The following is a 13,571-nucleotide window of genomic DNA, read 5'->3' as shown; positions in this document are numbered from 1 at the left end:
GCTTCATCTATAATGTATGTATAAGTCCATAAACAAGAAATAGTCAACGTAATAAATTGCTGTCAGGGAACACCACAACGCAGGCAGAATTATTTCTTGTACTTATACATACATTATAGATGTTTATGATTTGTAAATGTTAGATTATATTCTAACTACTACTAATAATAATACATTTGCCATACTTATTTGCCATGTGTTGTGGCTGTATTTGAGTGGGCAGCTCTTGAGAACAGAAAGCTCTTATTTATTTGAGGGCATAGGACATCACTAGAACAGCTGGCAAATCCAGTTCCATAACTCTACATCTGTTTGGATAATAGTAGACATTTTCCAAATACTTATTTCTAACACAGTTGCAAAACTGTTGTTTTTTCACCTGCTGCGTTTTGTATAAATGAAGTCCAACTTCCGTTAGACTTGTCTGCGTCTATCAGCAATCCGCTTAGAGGCGGCAAGTTCAGTTGGGATTTCAGTCCATTGAATCAATGGAGTGAAATAAATACATTTGTCGTTCCAACGCAGCAAGGTCAGAAATAATTTTTTAACTTATACCCTGCCCTTCCCGGTTCAGAAAACCGGGCTCAGGGCGGCTAACAACAAATTTAAAGCACTTAATTGATGCAACAAAAAATAGCATAAAATACAGTATAAAACGTGAATAACAATAAATTCAGAATTCAAAAAATCAATTTAGGGGGGAAATCCGACCAAAAAACATTAGATGATCACCAGGGCTAGGTGGCTAAGTTAGTCCTATTTGGGCCAGCGAGGAGACCAGGGGAGAATTAGCTGTGGGATCCGAGAACGGGTAATCTTCATAAAAAGGGGAGGGGGAGGGAAGGAAGGGGAATAAAATATCAGGCTAAGTTCAAATTGAAAGCCAGGTGGAATAGCTCTGTCTTACTGTGGAAGGAAGTTAAATTGTGCAGGGCCCTGGTCTCACAGGACGGAGCATTCTACCAGGTCGGAGCCACCACTGAGAAGGCCCTGGCCCTGGTGGAGGGTAATCTGACTTCCTTAGGGCCCGGGACCTCTAAACTATGGTTATTCATGGACCTTAAGGTCCTCTGTGGGGCAGACCAGGAGGGGCGGTCCAATAAATACGAGTAAGGCCATGGAGAATCCATTCACGTAGTCAGAAAATTATTCCTGATGTTTAGTTGCAATTTCCTTTCTAAGGGGCTCCTGCAGAGGTCCTGATCCAACATTCTGCCTAGGAATTTCCATGATTTGCAAGTTGGTTTTTCAAATACTTTTTCATTGTTGTAGCCTGTCCTGGAACCTTAGGGCAAAAGGCCTGCATTTATATAGCAACTAATAATAATTAATAATACTTACTAGGTCTTGCAGCTGCTACTCTTCTTATTAGTAAGGATATTTAATAATAAAAATGGGTTATGCTAGGGGCTTAATGAACTCGACAGGCTGAGTCTCCGGGAAGCAAAGAATCCGCAAAATGAAATTGTGGCCCAGGCGCTCCCTCTAGTGGCAGAACAGCAATACTACAACTTGCTGACCTGGAGGGGATACTGCACATTTTCTTGGGTGTGGGGGGAGAAAGAGAGGTCGGATTCTGGAGGAATGTCATGGGTGGGGGGTGCACAGCAGGGGTGCCGTTCATTTGACCAAATTTATACCCCACTACATTGCAAGAGAACCTTCTGAGCTGTTTGCAGAAACAAAATAATTAGGGGTTTTTAAAAGTTATAAAAACAGGTACTGTGGAGTACTGTGTCCAGTTCTGGGCACCACAGTTCAAGAAGGACACTGACAAACTGGAACGTGTCCAGAGGAGGGCAACCAAAATGGTCAAAGGCCTGGAAACGATGCCTTATGAGGAACGGCTAAGGGAGCTGGGCATGTTTAGCCTGGAGAAGAGGAGGTTAAGGGGTGATATGATAGCCATGTTCAAATATATAAAAGGAGGTCACATAGAGGAGGGAGAAAGGTTGTTTTCTGCTGCTCCAGAGAAGCGGACACGGAGCAATGGATCCAAACTACAAGAAAGAAGATTCCACCTAAACATTAGGAAGAACTTCCTGACAGTAAGAGCTGTTTGACAGTGGAATTTGCTGCCAAGGAGTGTGGTGGAGTCTCCTTCTTTGGAGGTCTTGAAGCAGAGGCTTGACAACCATATGTCAGGAGTGCTCTGATGGTGTTTCCTGCTTGGCAGGGGGTTGGACTCGATGGCCCTTGGGGTCTCTTCCAACTCTATGATTCTATGTATTTGAAATATTCCAAAGGTTGACTTTTCAACTTTGCCCTTAAAAAAAGCAGCTGTTTTGGACTGCAACTCCCATCATCCCTTTCTAGCAGGACCAGTGGTGGGGATGATGGGAACTGTAGTCCAAAAACAGCTGGAGACTCACGTTTGGGAAACCCTGATCTAGAAAGTTGGCATCAGAAGTTTGTGTGTGGTATCACTCATCACAATCCCCTCCTTGTCCCCCCCCCCCAAAATCTGTAAAGACAGGATGCTGGATGAGATGGGCCCCCTCTGAGTCGGATCCTGCAGCCAGGCTCCTCTTAGTTCCTTATGACCCCTCCATGGAACCTCCATGGACAAAACCAGTCTACCTTAGGATGGAGAACAAGCGTGGGAGGGGCTACTGCTCTCCACATCCTGCTTGTGGGGTCTTCCCCGTTTGGGACATCTGACTGGCTACCGGGGAAAAATAGGGGGGATGAGGAAAAATGAAGAGAAAATGAGGATTTAAAAAGAATTTTTAAAGATGAAAGAGTTGAAAAGCATAAAAAGAAATTGAATCAGGTTTGTTACATCCCTCTTGTCTTAACAATGAAACTACAAACCACTCATAAAAATACAAAAATTGTAGAAGGTGCCAGTCCTTAAGGTTCTGAATGGACGGCTGATTTCAATAGGAGACCTCGGAAGCTGCCTTTATACAGAGCTGGTCCATTGATGTATCTAGCTACCCTATTTTTGCGTGTATAACATGCCCCCGTGTATAAGATGACCCCTCTTTTTTGGGACTCCAAATTTAGGAAATGGGGGGAGATTGCCCAGAGTTGTTGAGCTTTTTTGGGGGGGGGGTTTGCCGCCAATCGCTCACCCACCTGACCACCGCTGACAACCACACGCCTCAACGAAACCACCAATCGTCTGCCCACTCGCCCCCAGCAGCTGCCAATCGCCAGCAGGCCTTGCCGCAGCCGCCAATTACCTGCCCAATCGCCAATTACAATCCACTGCTCGTGACTGCCGCCAATCACACGTCCCCCCCTGCACTTTCTATGTATAAGATGACCCCCAATTTTTAACAGTAATTTATAATAATAAAAAACCTCGTCTTATAAACAGAAAAATACGGTAAGTGTTGTCAACTCTGACTGGCAGACTCTCTTTGGGGGGGGGGGGGTTCTGGCATGGGATATTCCCATCCCTTCTGCAGATGCCAGGGGTTGAACTTTTGGCTCATTTAACAATCTATGGCCTTTTTAATCGTGGAGGGGGGTGTTGGTATTGTTTCGTTTCTTACTACATTATGTATTTTTTTGGCGTTTTATGTTGTAAAACGCCTCTGTGGTCGGAAGAAAGGAGGTATATAAATTTAATTCTGCATGCCCTATCGCTGCGCAACCGAAATGCCTTTTTAAAAATTTGGAATACTGCAGCTTGTTTTCCTTGTGTGTGTGTTGTGCTCACCTCTGATTAGTTTACCCCCTGGAATTGACAACTAATTCCCCCCCACACACACACACACCCTGACCCTGGAATTGAGAACTTACCTATGTGACTTTTCCCCTTCCCTAGAATAACGGCAACTGTCTCCTTTCCTGGCTGAGATTGGCACTGCAACATAGCAAGGTGAACCTTTCTGACTGTTTGCCGCATTCCAGAAACCGCGTGCCCTCTTTTTGATACGGAAACGTCTTCTCTCTTTTTGGAATTTGCAATAAAGCCTTAATTTTTCACACTGAGGTGTTTGACGGCTTCTGTCTGACCGACTCTGGCTTTCTGTAGGAATAGTAATAATAATTTATTATTTGTACCCCACCCATCTGGCACTCTGGGCGGCTTGCAACAAGGATTAAAATACATCAAAATGTCACACATGAAAAACTTCCCTGAACAGGGCTGCCTTCAGACGTCTTCTAAAAGTCTGGTAGTTGTTTTTCTCTTTGACATCTGGTGGGAGGGCGTTCCACAGGGCGGGAGCCACCACTGAGAAGGCCCTCTGCCTGGTTCCCTGTAACTTGGCTTCTCGCAATGAGGGAACCGGCAGAAGGCCCTCAGAGCTGGACCTCAGTGTCCAGGCAGAACGATGGAGGTGAAGACGCTCCTTCAGGTATACTGGGCCGAGGCTGTTTAGGGCTTTGAAGGTCAGCACCAACACTTTGAATTGTGCTAGGAAACGTACTGGGAGCCAATGTAGGTCTTTCAGGACCGGTGTTATGGTCTTGGCAGCCACTCCCGGTCACCAGTCTAGCTGCCGCATTCTGGATTAGTTGTAGTTTCCGGGTCACCTTCAAAGGTAGCCCCACATAGAGCGCATGGCAGTGATCCAAGCGGGAGATAACTAGAGCATGCACCACTCTGGCAAGGCAGTCTGAGGGCAGGGAGGGTCTCATCCTGCGTACCAGATGGAGCTGATAAACAGCTGCCCTGGACACAGAATTGACCTGCACCTCCATGGACAGCTGTGAGTCCAAAATGACTCCCAGGCTGCGCACCTGGTCCTTCAGGGGCACAGTTACCCCATTCAGGACCAGGGAGTCCCCCACACCTGCCCACCCCCTGTCCCCCAGAAACAGTACTTCTGTCTTGTCAGGATTCAACCTCAATCCATTAGCCACAATCCATCCTCCAACTGTCTCCAGGCACTCACACAGGACCTTCACCGCCTTCACTGGTTCTGATTTGAATGAGAGGCAGAGCTGGGTGTCATCTGCATATTGATGGACACCCAGCCCAAACCCCCTGATCATTTCTCTCAGCGGCTTCATATAGATATTAAAAAGCATGGGGGAGAGGACTGTACCCTGAGGCACCCCACAAGTGAGAGCCCAGGTGTCTGAACACTCATCCCCACCACCACTTTCTGGAACAGAGGAAGATGCCTTCTAAAGAGTTCAATATTGTCTACACTGGCTGGCAGCAGCACTCCAGCATTTCAGAGATGGGTCTCTCCCATCCCTGCCTGGACAAGCCATTGGGCATCCAACACAGGACCTTCTCAGGACCTTGTCCATGCCTACCTGTCCTCCATGCTTTCCAGGCCTGGGCAGAGCCAGGATTTTATTTTGGACTCACCTGCCCTCATTCCCTGTCTGGCTCCATCCAGCAGATTTTAGCAGTTGTTTTAACTTACTTTCTTTTGAATCCAAGTACAGCAGTAGCTTGGCTCCCTTGGCCAATAAAGCGAGATGAGCGCCGCAACCCCAGAGTCATCCGCGACTGGACCTAGTGGTCAGGGGTCCTTTTACCTTTACTAGGTTGGTGACCTAGATCACTGTCTCCTGTGGCAAGGAGTTCCAAAGTTCAACCAGAAACGTACTTTTTTTTTCTGCCTTTACTCTCCCAACATTCTAGTGTTATGAGAGAGACTTCTTGCCCTCCACTTTCTCCAACCCAGGCATAATTTTTATAAACTGATTGTGTGGCCTCTTCCTCTCCTTCTCTCTAAACTAAAAAAAATCTGCACCCTTTCCCCATAGGGAAGCCTCTTCACCCCCTTGGTCATTTTGGGTTGCCCTGTTCTGAACCTTTTCCATGTGGAAGGAGAACAGGTAAAGGTAAATGGACCCCTGACCATTAGGTCCAGTCATGACCAACTCTGGGATTGTGGCGCTCATCTCGCTTTACTGGCCAAGGGAGCCGGCGTACAGCTTTCGGGTCATGTGGCCAGCAGGACTAAGTCGCTTCTGGCGAACCACAGCAGCGCACGGAAACGCCGTTTACCTTCCCGCCAGAGCGGGACCTATTTATCTACTTGCACTTTGATGTGCTTTCAGACTGCCAGGTTGGCAGGAACAGGGACCGAGCAATGGGAGCTCACCCCATTGTGGGGGTTCGAACCGCCGAGCTTCTGATCGGCAAGTCCTAGGCTCTGTGGTTTTAACCCACAGCACCACCCGCGTCCCAGGAAGGAGAATAATAATGTAAATAAATAAGGAATGGGTGCTCCTAAATGGGCCCCCATTGACTTCATCCTGCACCCAGACTTTTCTCAGCTTCTGCAACGTTCTGGCCTGTTCGGCATTTTTAAAGTGATGTTTTCATATGATGTGGAAGGAATGGACCTGACACCTGCTGCAGGAAATATTTCTTGCTAGTTGGTGGGTGGAAAGGAGGAATCTGGGTGACTCATGAGGGGTCAGTGTCTATTTCAAGAGGCCTGGGGGCTTGGCATCCTTGCGATGTTTACTACGGATGCATATAAATAGAAACCTCCTAACGGGATAAACTATGTGCGCAGTGTGTTCCCATAGCTCTGGTTCCAGGTCACAGATCCATCCTCCCATCTCGGTTCATCGTTGCAATTTGGCAGCACCCGCCATTTTTAATTTTTTTTTAAATTATTTTTTTCAAAAAATAGAAATTAAACAAAGAAAAAGTGTTTACATAACACTGTAAACACACTTATATACATATTTTCCAAAATGAAAACTAATAAAAATAAAAAGAAATAAAAGGAAAAAGAAAAGATATAAAGAAAAAAGAAAAAAAAACTTTTCATAACCTGGAATATTACCAAATTCCTGCTTCAAATGCTGCAATATAGTTAAAATATTATAAAAGACTTCCACCGCATTCGCCACATTTCTCTTAGTTGTCTTGCATTTACATCTGTTCTTCAGTCATTTCCCTTCCTCAGATTCTTTCATAATCCATCAAAACTTTATATTCTCTGTATTCTTCGCAAGGTTACTCTAGACACAACCAAACATTCGTATTTGAGCCCTGCTTGTATAAATAATCATTTAAACATTTCCATTGTTTCTGAATTAAAATTTTTGACTTATGCCTTATTAAATCTTCAATTTTGCTAACTCCAGCAGCAGCCGCCATTTGTGGTGATCCTCAAAAGAAGCCTGTGAAGTAGGCCAGGCTGGGAGGCAGAAACTGACCGCAGGATTTGAACTTGGGTCACCCTGGTCCTGGTCTGATGCTCTAGAGTGGCATAACACGTCTAGGACGGCTCAGTCGGTAGAGCATGGGAGCCTTAAATGTCAGGGTTGTGGGTTCGAGCCCCTCATTTGGGGTTGGGCTGGATGACCCTTGGAGCCCCTTCCAACTCAACAATTCTATGATTCTATGTGGTACTTCAGAAATGCGGGGAGAGAAATAAAGCAGGACAGTTTCTGATTTGATCCCAGAATGTCCTGCTTTTGCTTAGGACATCCTTATTTTCACTGGAGAAATGTTAGAGGGTCTGGAGCATAGCTGTCAACATTTCCCTTTTCTTGTGAGGAATCCTATTCAGAATAAGGGAATTTCCCTTTAAAAAGGGAAAACGTTGACAGCCATGGTCTGGAGTTATGCAACCCCCAAGCCGAGGAGATAAGTGACTATATACAACCTTTAGAAGACATCTGAAGGCACCCCTGAATAGGGAATTTATTTTTTAATGTTTCATGTTTTATTAAGGTTTTATACAGATGCAATCAAAATTATTCAGCCCCTATTGCAAATCAGGTTTATTATCAAAACTGACAGACGTTCAGCAACCGTCAGATGGGTGGGGTATAAATAATAAAATTATTGTTGTGATGGAATGGGACATCCATATTTTCATTGGAGAGGTGTCGGAGGGTACGGATTAAGCGTGCACACATCCACAAAGCATCTGAATGTTGGGGGGTTTCCAGGCCTCGGATCTTGACTGACGTGTCCTTCAGGGTTTAAGTCACAGCTGTCTTCCCAGTGACTCAGATGGTTGTCGATTTCTATTTTGGCCTAGCTGCGCATGGAAGCTGGTCCCTAATTATAAACTCTCCTCAGCACTGAGAGCAGAGGGATGGCAGCAGCAGGTCCCTTGCCTCACTGAGCCCTTTTGGGGTCTGACTAACAACCCCCTCCCTTTGCACCAAGTCCTTTTTGGGGGCGAGGAGAGCGCCGGATGCCTGGGACCCCAATAAAAGGTCTCCGGCTCTCGAAGAGAGAGCAGAACAGAGCCGCTTCTGTAGGACCACAGCCGAAAAGCGAGAAGACCCTCGAAGCATCCCTGAGGCGAAGATGCTGTGCCGACTGCACCTGGCGGCCCCCCGGAGCCCCTTGCTCAGCCGGGCTCTGTGGCCCCCCACCCGCTCGCTCTTTGAGGACCTGGAACGGGAGATGGATTCGCTGTGGGAGCTGCTGGGCAACTGCAGCAACTGGCCGCTCCGGGGCCACGAGGAAGCGTCCCGGGGGCCGGAAGAGGCCCCCTTTGCAGTGACCCAAGACATGGCGGGCTTTGACCCCCGGGAGCTGGTGGTCAAGCTGGTGGGCCAGAAGCTGGTGCTGACCGGCAGGAAGGCCACGCAGACCCCCGGAGGACCTTTCCGCTACGAGCTCTTCCGTCGCGAGTGGGACGTCCCGGGCAGCGTGGACCGCCAGCAGCTCAGCTGCTCCATCTCCAGAGAGGGCCAGCTGCGCATCGAGGCCACCGGGCCACCCGCCAGGACGGTGCCCATCGAGGTCGGCCGAGCGCCGGGCAGCGGCCAGGAAGCCGCCTCCACCACGGAAGGCCGCCGGACCAAAGGCTGAGGGGAAACCGAGGCGCAGCAGAGGCTCTGGGTGGACTTGGGAGTCTGGAGCAGGGCTTTTCTGCCTATGAATGCTTTTCAGTATAACGTTTCCCTTTGTGGTGGTCAGTCAATTTGCAGCTATAACACTGGAAAACAGGCATCTCTATGAACGAAAGCAGAAGCCTGCAGGTCAGGGTGGAGGATTTTTTTGGTTTTTTGTCCTTGTTCATAACTCATGTTTCAATGCTGTGTTTTATGTTCAGATCTCATACCCTCGAACATTTCTCCAATGAAAATAGAGATGTCCTATTCAGTAATAATAATAATAATAAATATTTATACGCAATACTATTTATGCATTATGGGGTGCTTATTTAAAATCATCTGAAATACGATTACAATTGACCATCGTAAGGCCCAGGTCCATATTCTATTTGTCTAGACAGGCTTTGCCCTAAACAAAAATGCTTTTAGCAGTCGCCGAAAATAATATTGTGACGGCACCTGCCCAACGTCAAGAGGCAGGGAGTGAAAATTTCTTACAACTGCAGAATTTGGTATTGTGCATTTATGCAGAGGGCCTTCTCGGTGGTGGCGCCCTTCCTCCCATCAGATGTCAAGGAGATAAAGAACTATTTGACTTTTAGAAGACATCTGAAGGCAGCCCTGGAAGTTTTTAATGTTTGATTATGTTTTTATAAGTGTTGGAAGCCACCCAGAATGGCTGGGGCAAACCAGTATAATAATAATAATAATAATAATAATAATAATAATAATAATAACAACAACAACAACAACAACAACAACAACAACAACAACAACAACAACTGTTATTATTGTTATTGTTACTTTTATTACTCTGAGGTGGTTCAGATGTAGATTTGGACCTGTCCAGACTGGTCAGTGTCCCAGGGTCTGACTTGTGAGAGGTAGAAATTAAAGATACACCCACATCGACACTGCCCCTTAGCAATTCCAAGTGTGTGCATTAAATTCCATTCCCCGGTTTTCATGGGCTTGAAATGTTTTAGGAGCGCCAACACCTGGGGGAATTTTGAGTGGCAGAAAAAAAATATCCTTGCTTCTTCCTTTTTCTACCTTGAGCCTGGACTGGGAGCTGATGCAAGGAGTTGCAAGAAACCGATGGTGCCGTCCCTCTCTCAACAGCTTTCACCCAAATTGTGAGACTTGAAGCAGAAGGGGTTGAGGCAGGAAGTGAGGAAGTGGATGAGCTTTTTCAATATAAATTCCCTTTCTTAGCTCTCCCAGAACTTCCCTTTGCCTAGCCCAAGCAGGACTGTGCTGTTCCTTCAGGAGACAGTAAAGGAGGGACGGATGGATGTGGGAATCTAGGTGAGAGAACTTAACTCGGTGCTGCTTCTCAGCCTGGCCACCCTCGCAGGGCTGGTAGGAAGAAAACGTGGTTGGCACCTGGGAGGGGGCTGTGTGTGACCCCTGCCTATTCCTGCACTGCAGGGGGTTGGACTAGATCAGTGTTTCCCAACCTTGTGCCTCCAGCTGTTTTTGGACTACAATTCCCATCATCCCTTGCCACTGGTCTTGCTAGTCAGGGATGATGGGAGTTGTAGTTCAAAAACAGCTGGAGGCGCAAGGTTGGGAAACACTGGACTAGATGATTCTATGACAAAGGCAGCGCTCAGGTTTGGAAAGCAGGTCTTGCCAGCAGTATCCAGTCTGGCACCCCCCTTCACAAGAACAGGCAGCCTTTTCTTCTCAGATTACTGTGACGGGGGGGGGGGGAGGGGGGGATTTCTCTGCTAGAGTCTAGAGTCTTCCAGAAGGATCTGTTGATTTCCTGTTTTCCATGCAGCAGCTTGGGGGGGGCCTGCTTCTGGCACCCTTCCAACACCCCAGGGCACTTTTTTTGCAGGGTGGGGGAGCCTAGCTGAGCCCTGCACCTTTCTCTCTCTCTTTCAATTATATTTTACCAACTTTCAACATTTTTTAACATATACTGTACAGTCAAAACACAATTTCTCTTCTTTTTCTCGACTTCCCACCCTGTTTTCCACTGAATTGTTGCTTCTATCCTTCTGCAAACGCTCTGTTCTATAAAATCACAACCACAATATTACAATCCAATTCCCCCTGTTGCTCATTCTTCATTGTACTGTAATATTTCTTTAAACGGTCCGAAAAAGGCATCCATTCTTCCATAAAAACACTCATCATCCGAGTTTTGCTGCTAATTTTGCCAGTTCTGTGCCTTCCCTGGGGCTTCTCGGCACAACACCGGCTAGCAAATCCTCTTGCAAACTGTGGCGTCATTTCTGGACTGCTGCCAAAGCCGTCCTCTCAGCTGAGTCTCGACGTCTCTGGAAGGGCCTCCTCGATTCCAGGTCCGCCTGGAAAGGCCTCTTACAACACGTTGCGTCAGTCTCTGGACTCGTGCCAAGGGGCTGGCCGGCAGATAAAAAGCCCGAGCGCACTTGGAGTCAGCCAGACGGAAAGGAACCACAGTCGAAGCAGGTCTGCTTGCTAGATCATCAGCCGAAGGAGCGCAGCTTGCAAGATCATCTCTTCCCCGGCTGTTCGGCCAGACAGAAAGGAAGCACATCTGAAGGAGCTCTGCTTGCTAGATCATCTCTTCCCCGGCTCTTTGGCCAGACGGAACCGAAGGAGCCCAGCTTGCAAGATCATCTCTTCCCCGGCAGTTTGACTGCGGCACCACCATGGCGAGCTATTCCCGCTACCTGCTCCGCATGCTCCCCGTGCGCCGCTGGCCACTGCATGGCTTTGGCCCCGTCTGGCTCAGTGGGCCGCAATCGGCTGGCGAGGCCCTCTGGCCGGCAGCCGGGCAAAGCCTCGTCGACCGGGTCGCAGCCGACATGGAGAGGCAGTTTGTGGAAATGGAGGCGATGAGCAGGGCCTTCTTCCAAGCCTCACCGCTGCAGAAGTTCCTGCGGGAAGCGTCGCCGGAGGAGAGCGTGGCTCGGGACGGCGAGGCGGGCGGAAAGTTTCGCCTCTCGGTGGACGTGGCTGGCTTTGCGCCAGAGGACGTGGCTGTGCAGCTGGACGGCAGGAAGCTGACGGTGACCGCCAAGCGGCTGCGTGAGAACACAAGCGAGGAGGGCGGCTGCGTGAGGGAACACCACGAGGTCCACCGCGAGACTCTCCTCCCCGCCGACGTGGACCTCCAGGCCGTGACTTGCTCCCTGGCATCCGACGGGCAGCTGTGCATCGAGGCCCCCCGCCTGGCTGAGGCAAAAGCCATCCCCATCGACGTGAAGGCGGCCGACCAGCAGGTTCCGGGAGCCAGCGCAGAGAAGGACCCAGAGAAGCCGCAGGAAGCTTGAAAAGTGTGGACGTTTTGGGCACGCAGCGGCTGCTGCGGGAATTAGTGCGACATCTTAGTTCGGCTCCCCATTCAAAAGAGCGCCTGCCGGAATTCCAGCTAACCTTTTGACTGCCTTGACTAATATTTCCAATTTATTCATCGCCTTCGAAAGCGATGTACGCTTCTTTTCCTTGTGTGCAATTAAAAATTGTGAGTCTTATTTTTCCATGTTAATCGCCACACTGATTTAAGCTTCTGTTCCTCATCCACAATAAAAATGGTGTTTTATTTTTGCACATTGGTTGTGTTTTTGCATGCTTTCATAGAATTGTAGTTGGAAGGGACCATGAGGGTCATCTAGTCCAACCCCCTGCAATGAATTAATATTTTGCCCCATGTGGGGCTCGAACCCAAGACCCTGAGACTAAGAGTTCTTGTGCTCTATTCGGTGGGTCTGCTTTGAGCATGACTAACGTAGGAGGCACAACTCTTCCAATGGCATGCTCCTCCTCCGCCAGTACCCTGAAGGCAGGATTCAATTTGGCAGGATTTCAAGATGGAAACCGAAGTTATTGGTTTGCTGGGAGGCTTAGTAAGGGCAGACGGCCAGGCAAATTTTGGAGTTCCCCCTGCAGCGGTTCTGTGGCCCTGCAGTTGCAGCCAACCACAGCCAAGCACATTTAGCTAACAGTTTCGTGGTTGGATGAGACGGATTTACGGCCTCATCGGTGATTTGTAACCATGCGTGGTTGAGCCTCCAGCCAATTTTTTTAGGACAGAAGGGAACAATCTTATTTGTGGGTTTACTGGATCATCATTAAACAGCCTAGTTTTACTTTCCAAAGTCAGACCAAACCCTGCACCTTCTACTTGTAGTTTTACAGAATAGATCCTGTCTGTAAAATCACCCTGGCCTGGCAGTAGGAGCCCAAATATTAGATGCTTCAGATACCTTAATGTTAAATGTTAAAATGTTTCAGAGAATCAATTTCTTAGAATCATAGGTAGTTGTATGTGTGTAAAGAATATTTGCAATTTGATGTAAAGAATATTTGCAATTGTTTGATTACAGAATTGTGAATAATCATTTAATAAAAACAACCATCTGACGTTCAGAAGACATCTGAAGGCAGCCCTGTTTAGGGAAGTTTTTAATGACTGATGTTTTAATGTATTTTTAATCGTTGGAAGCTGCCCAGAGTGGCTGGGGACAAATTATATATATACCGTATATATTCATCATCACAGTGGGAATCAGAATGCAAAACAGGCCGAGAGATAGCCATTAGCTATCATGAAGGAGAGCCTCCATCTTTAGCAACAGTCTACCTACAAATGCCAGATTGCTGGGAGGCAAAAAGGAAGGAAGGCCTGGGGCAGGCTACAGAGGCTACATCTGGGCAGCCCTAGTGGGAGGGTGAAAGCTGAAGCAAGCAGACCTCTGGGAGCCCCCAAATTTTCCCAAAAAGGACTTTCTTTTTTTTAGATGGTTGCACTAATACATTGCATGCACTTAGGAATTGTTGGCAACAGATCTGAACAATGATGTGCACGTGTTGCTTTAAAAATGTTGTGGTTT

The 13,571-nt window shown here is 47.7% G+C and overlaps 3 protein-coding genes across 3 annotated transcripts in view; all 3 read left to right on the top strand.

Annotated features, from left to right (window-relative positions):
* Window positions 1–3,976, top strand: part of LOC307207213 (uncharacterized protein) — a 127,030-nt gene extending 123,054 nt beyond the window's left edge. Inside the window, exon 6 of the mRNA XM_079961018.1 lies at window positions 3,779–3,976. Coding sequence (XP_079817144.1) covers window positions 3,779–3,783 — 5 coding nt within the window. The 3' untranslated portion in view covers window positions 3,784–3,976. The remainder of the gene's footprint in view (window positions 1–3,778) is intronic.
* A 3,924-nt stretch (window positions 3,977–7,900) lies between these two features.
* LOC307207222 (heat shock protein beta-11-like) lies at window positions 7,901–9,031 on the top strand. The gene has a single exon (XM_079961030.1). It carries the CDS (start codon window positions 8,204–8,206, stop codon window positions 8,711–8,713), a length of 510 nt encoding a protein of 169 aa, XP_079817156.1. The 5' UTR covers window positions 7,901–8,203; the 3' UTR covers window positions 8,714–9,031.
* A 1,520-nt stretch (window positions 9,032–10,551) lies between these two features.
* LOC307207204 (heat shock protein Hsp-16.1/Hsp-16.11-like) lies at window positions 10,552–12,288 on the top strand. The gene is made up of 2 exons (XM_079961006.1): window positions 10,552–11,184; window positions 11,282–12,288. The coding sequence occupies exon 2, from the start codon at window positions 11,388–11,390 to the stop codon at window positions 12,009–12,011; it is 624 nt and encodes a 207-aa protein (XP_079817132.1). The 5' UTR covers window positions 10,552–11,184; window positions 11,282–11,387; the 3' UTR covers window positions 12,012–12,288.
* The last annotated feature ends 1,283 nt before the right edge of the window (window positions 12,289–13,571 follow it).

Source organism: Podarcis cretensis (genome assembly GCF_951804945.1).
Source record: "Podarcis cretensis genome assembly, chromosome: 18".
Lineage (NCBI taxonomy): Eukaryota > Metazoa > Chordata > Lepidosauria > Squamata > Lacertidae > Podarcis > Podarcis cretensis.
This window is presented reverse-complemented; position numbering and strand designations above follow the sequence as displayed.

What these genes read in the sequence shown, in the direction of transcription:
- LOC307207204 (XM_079961006.1), top strand. Translation starts at nt 11,388, where the DNA reads ATGGCGAGCTATTCCCGCTACCTGCTCCGCATGCTCCCCGTGCGCCGC.
- LOC307207222 (XM_079961030.1), top strand. Translation starts at nt 8,204, where the DNA reads ATGCTGTGCCGACTGCACCTGGCGGCCCCCCGGAGCCCCTTGCTCAGC.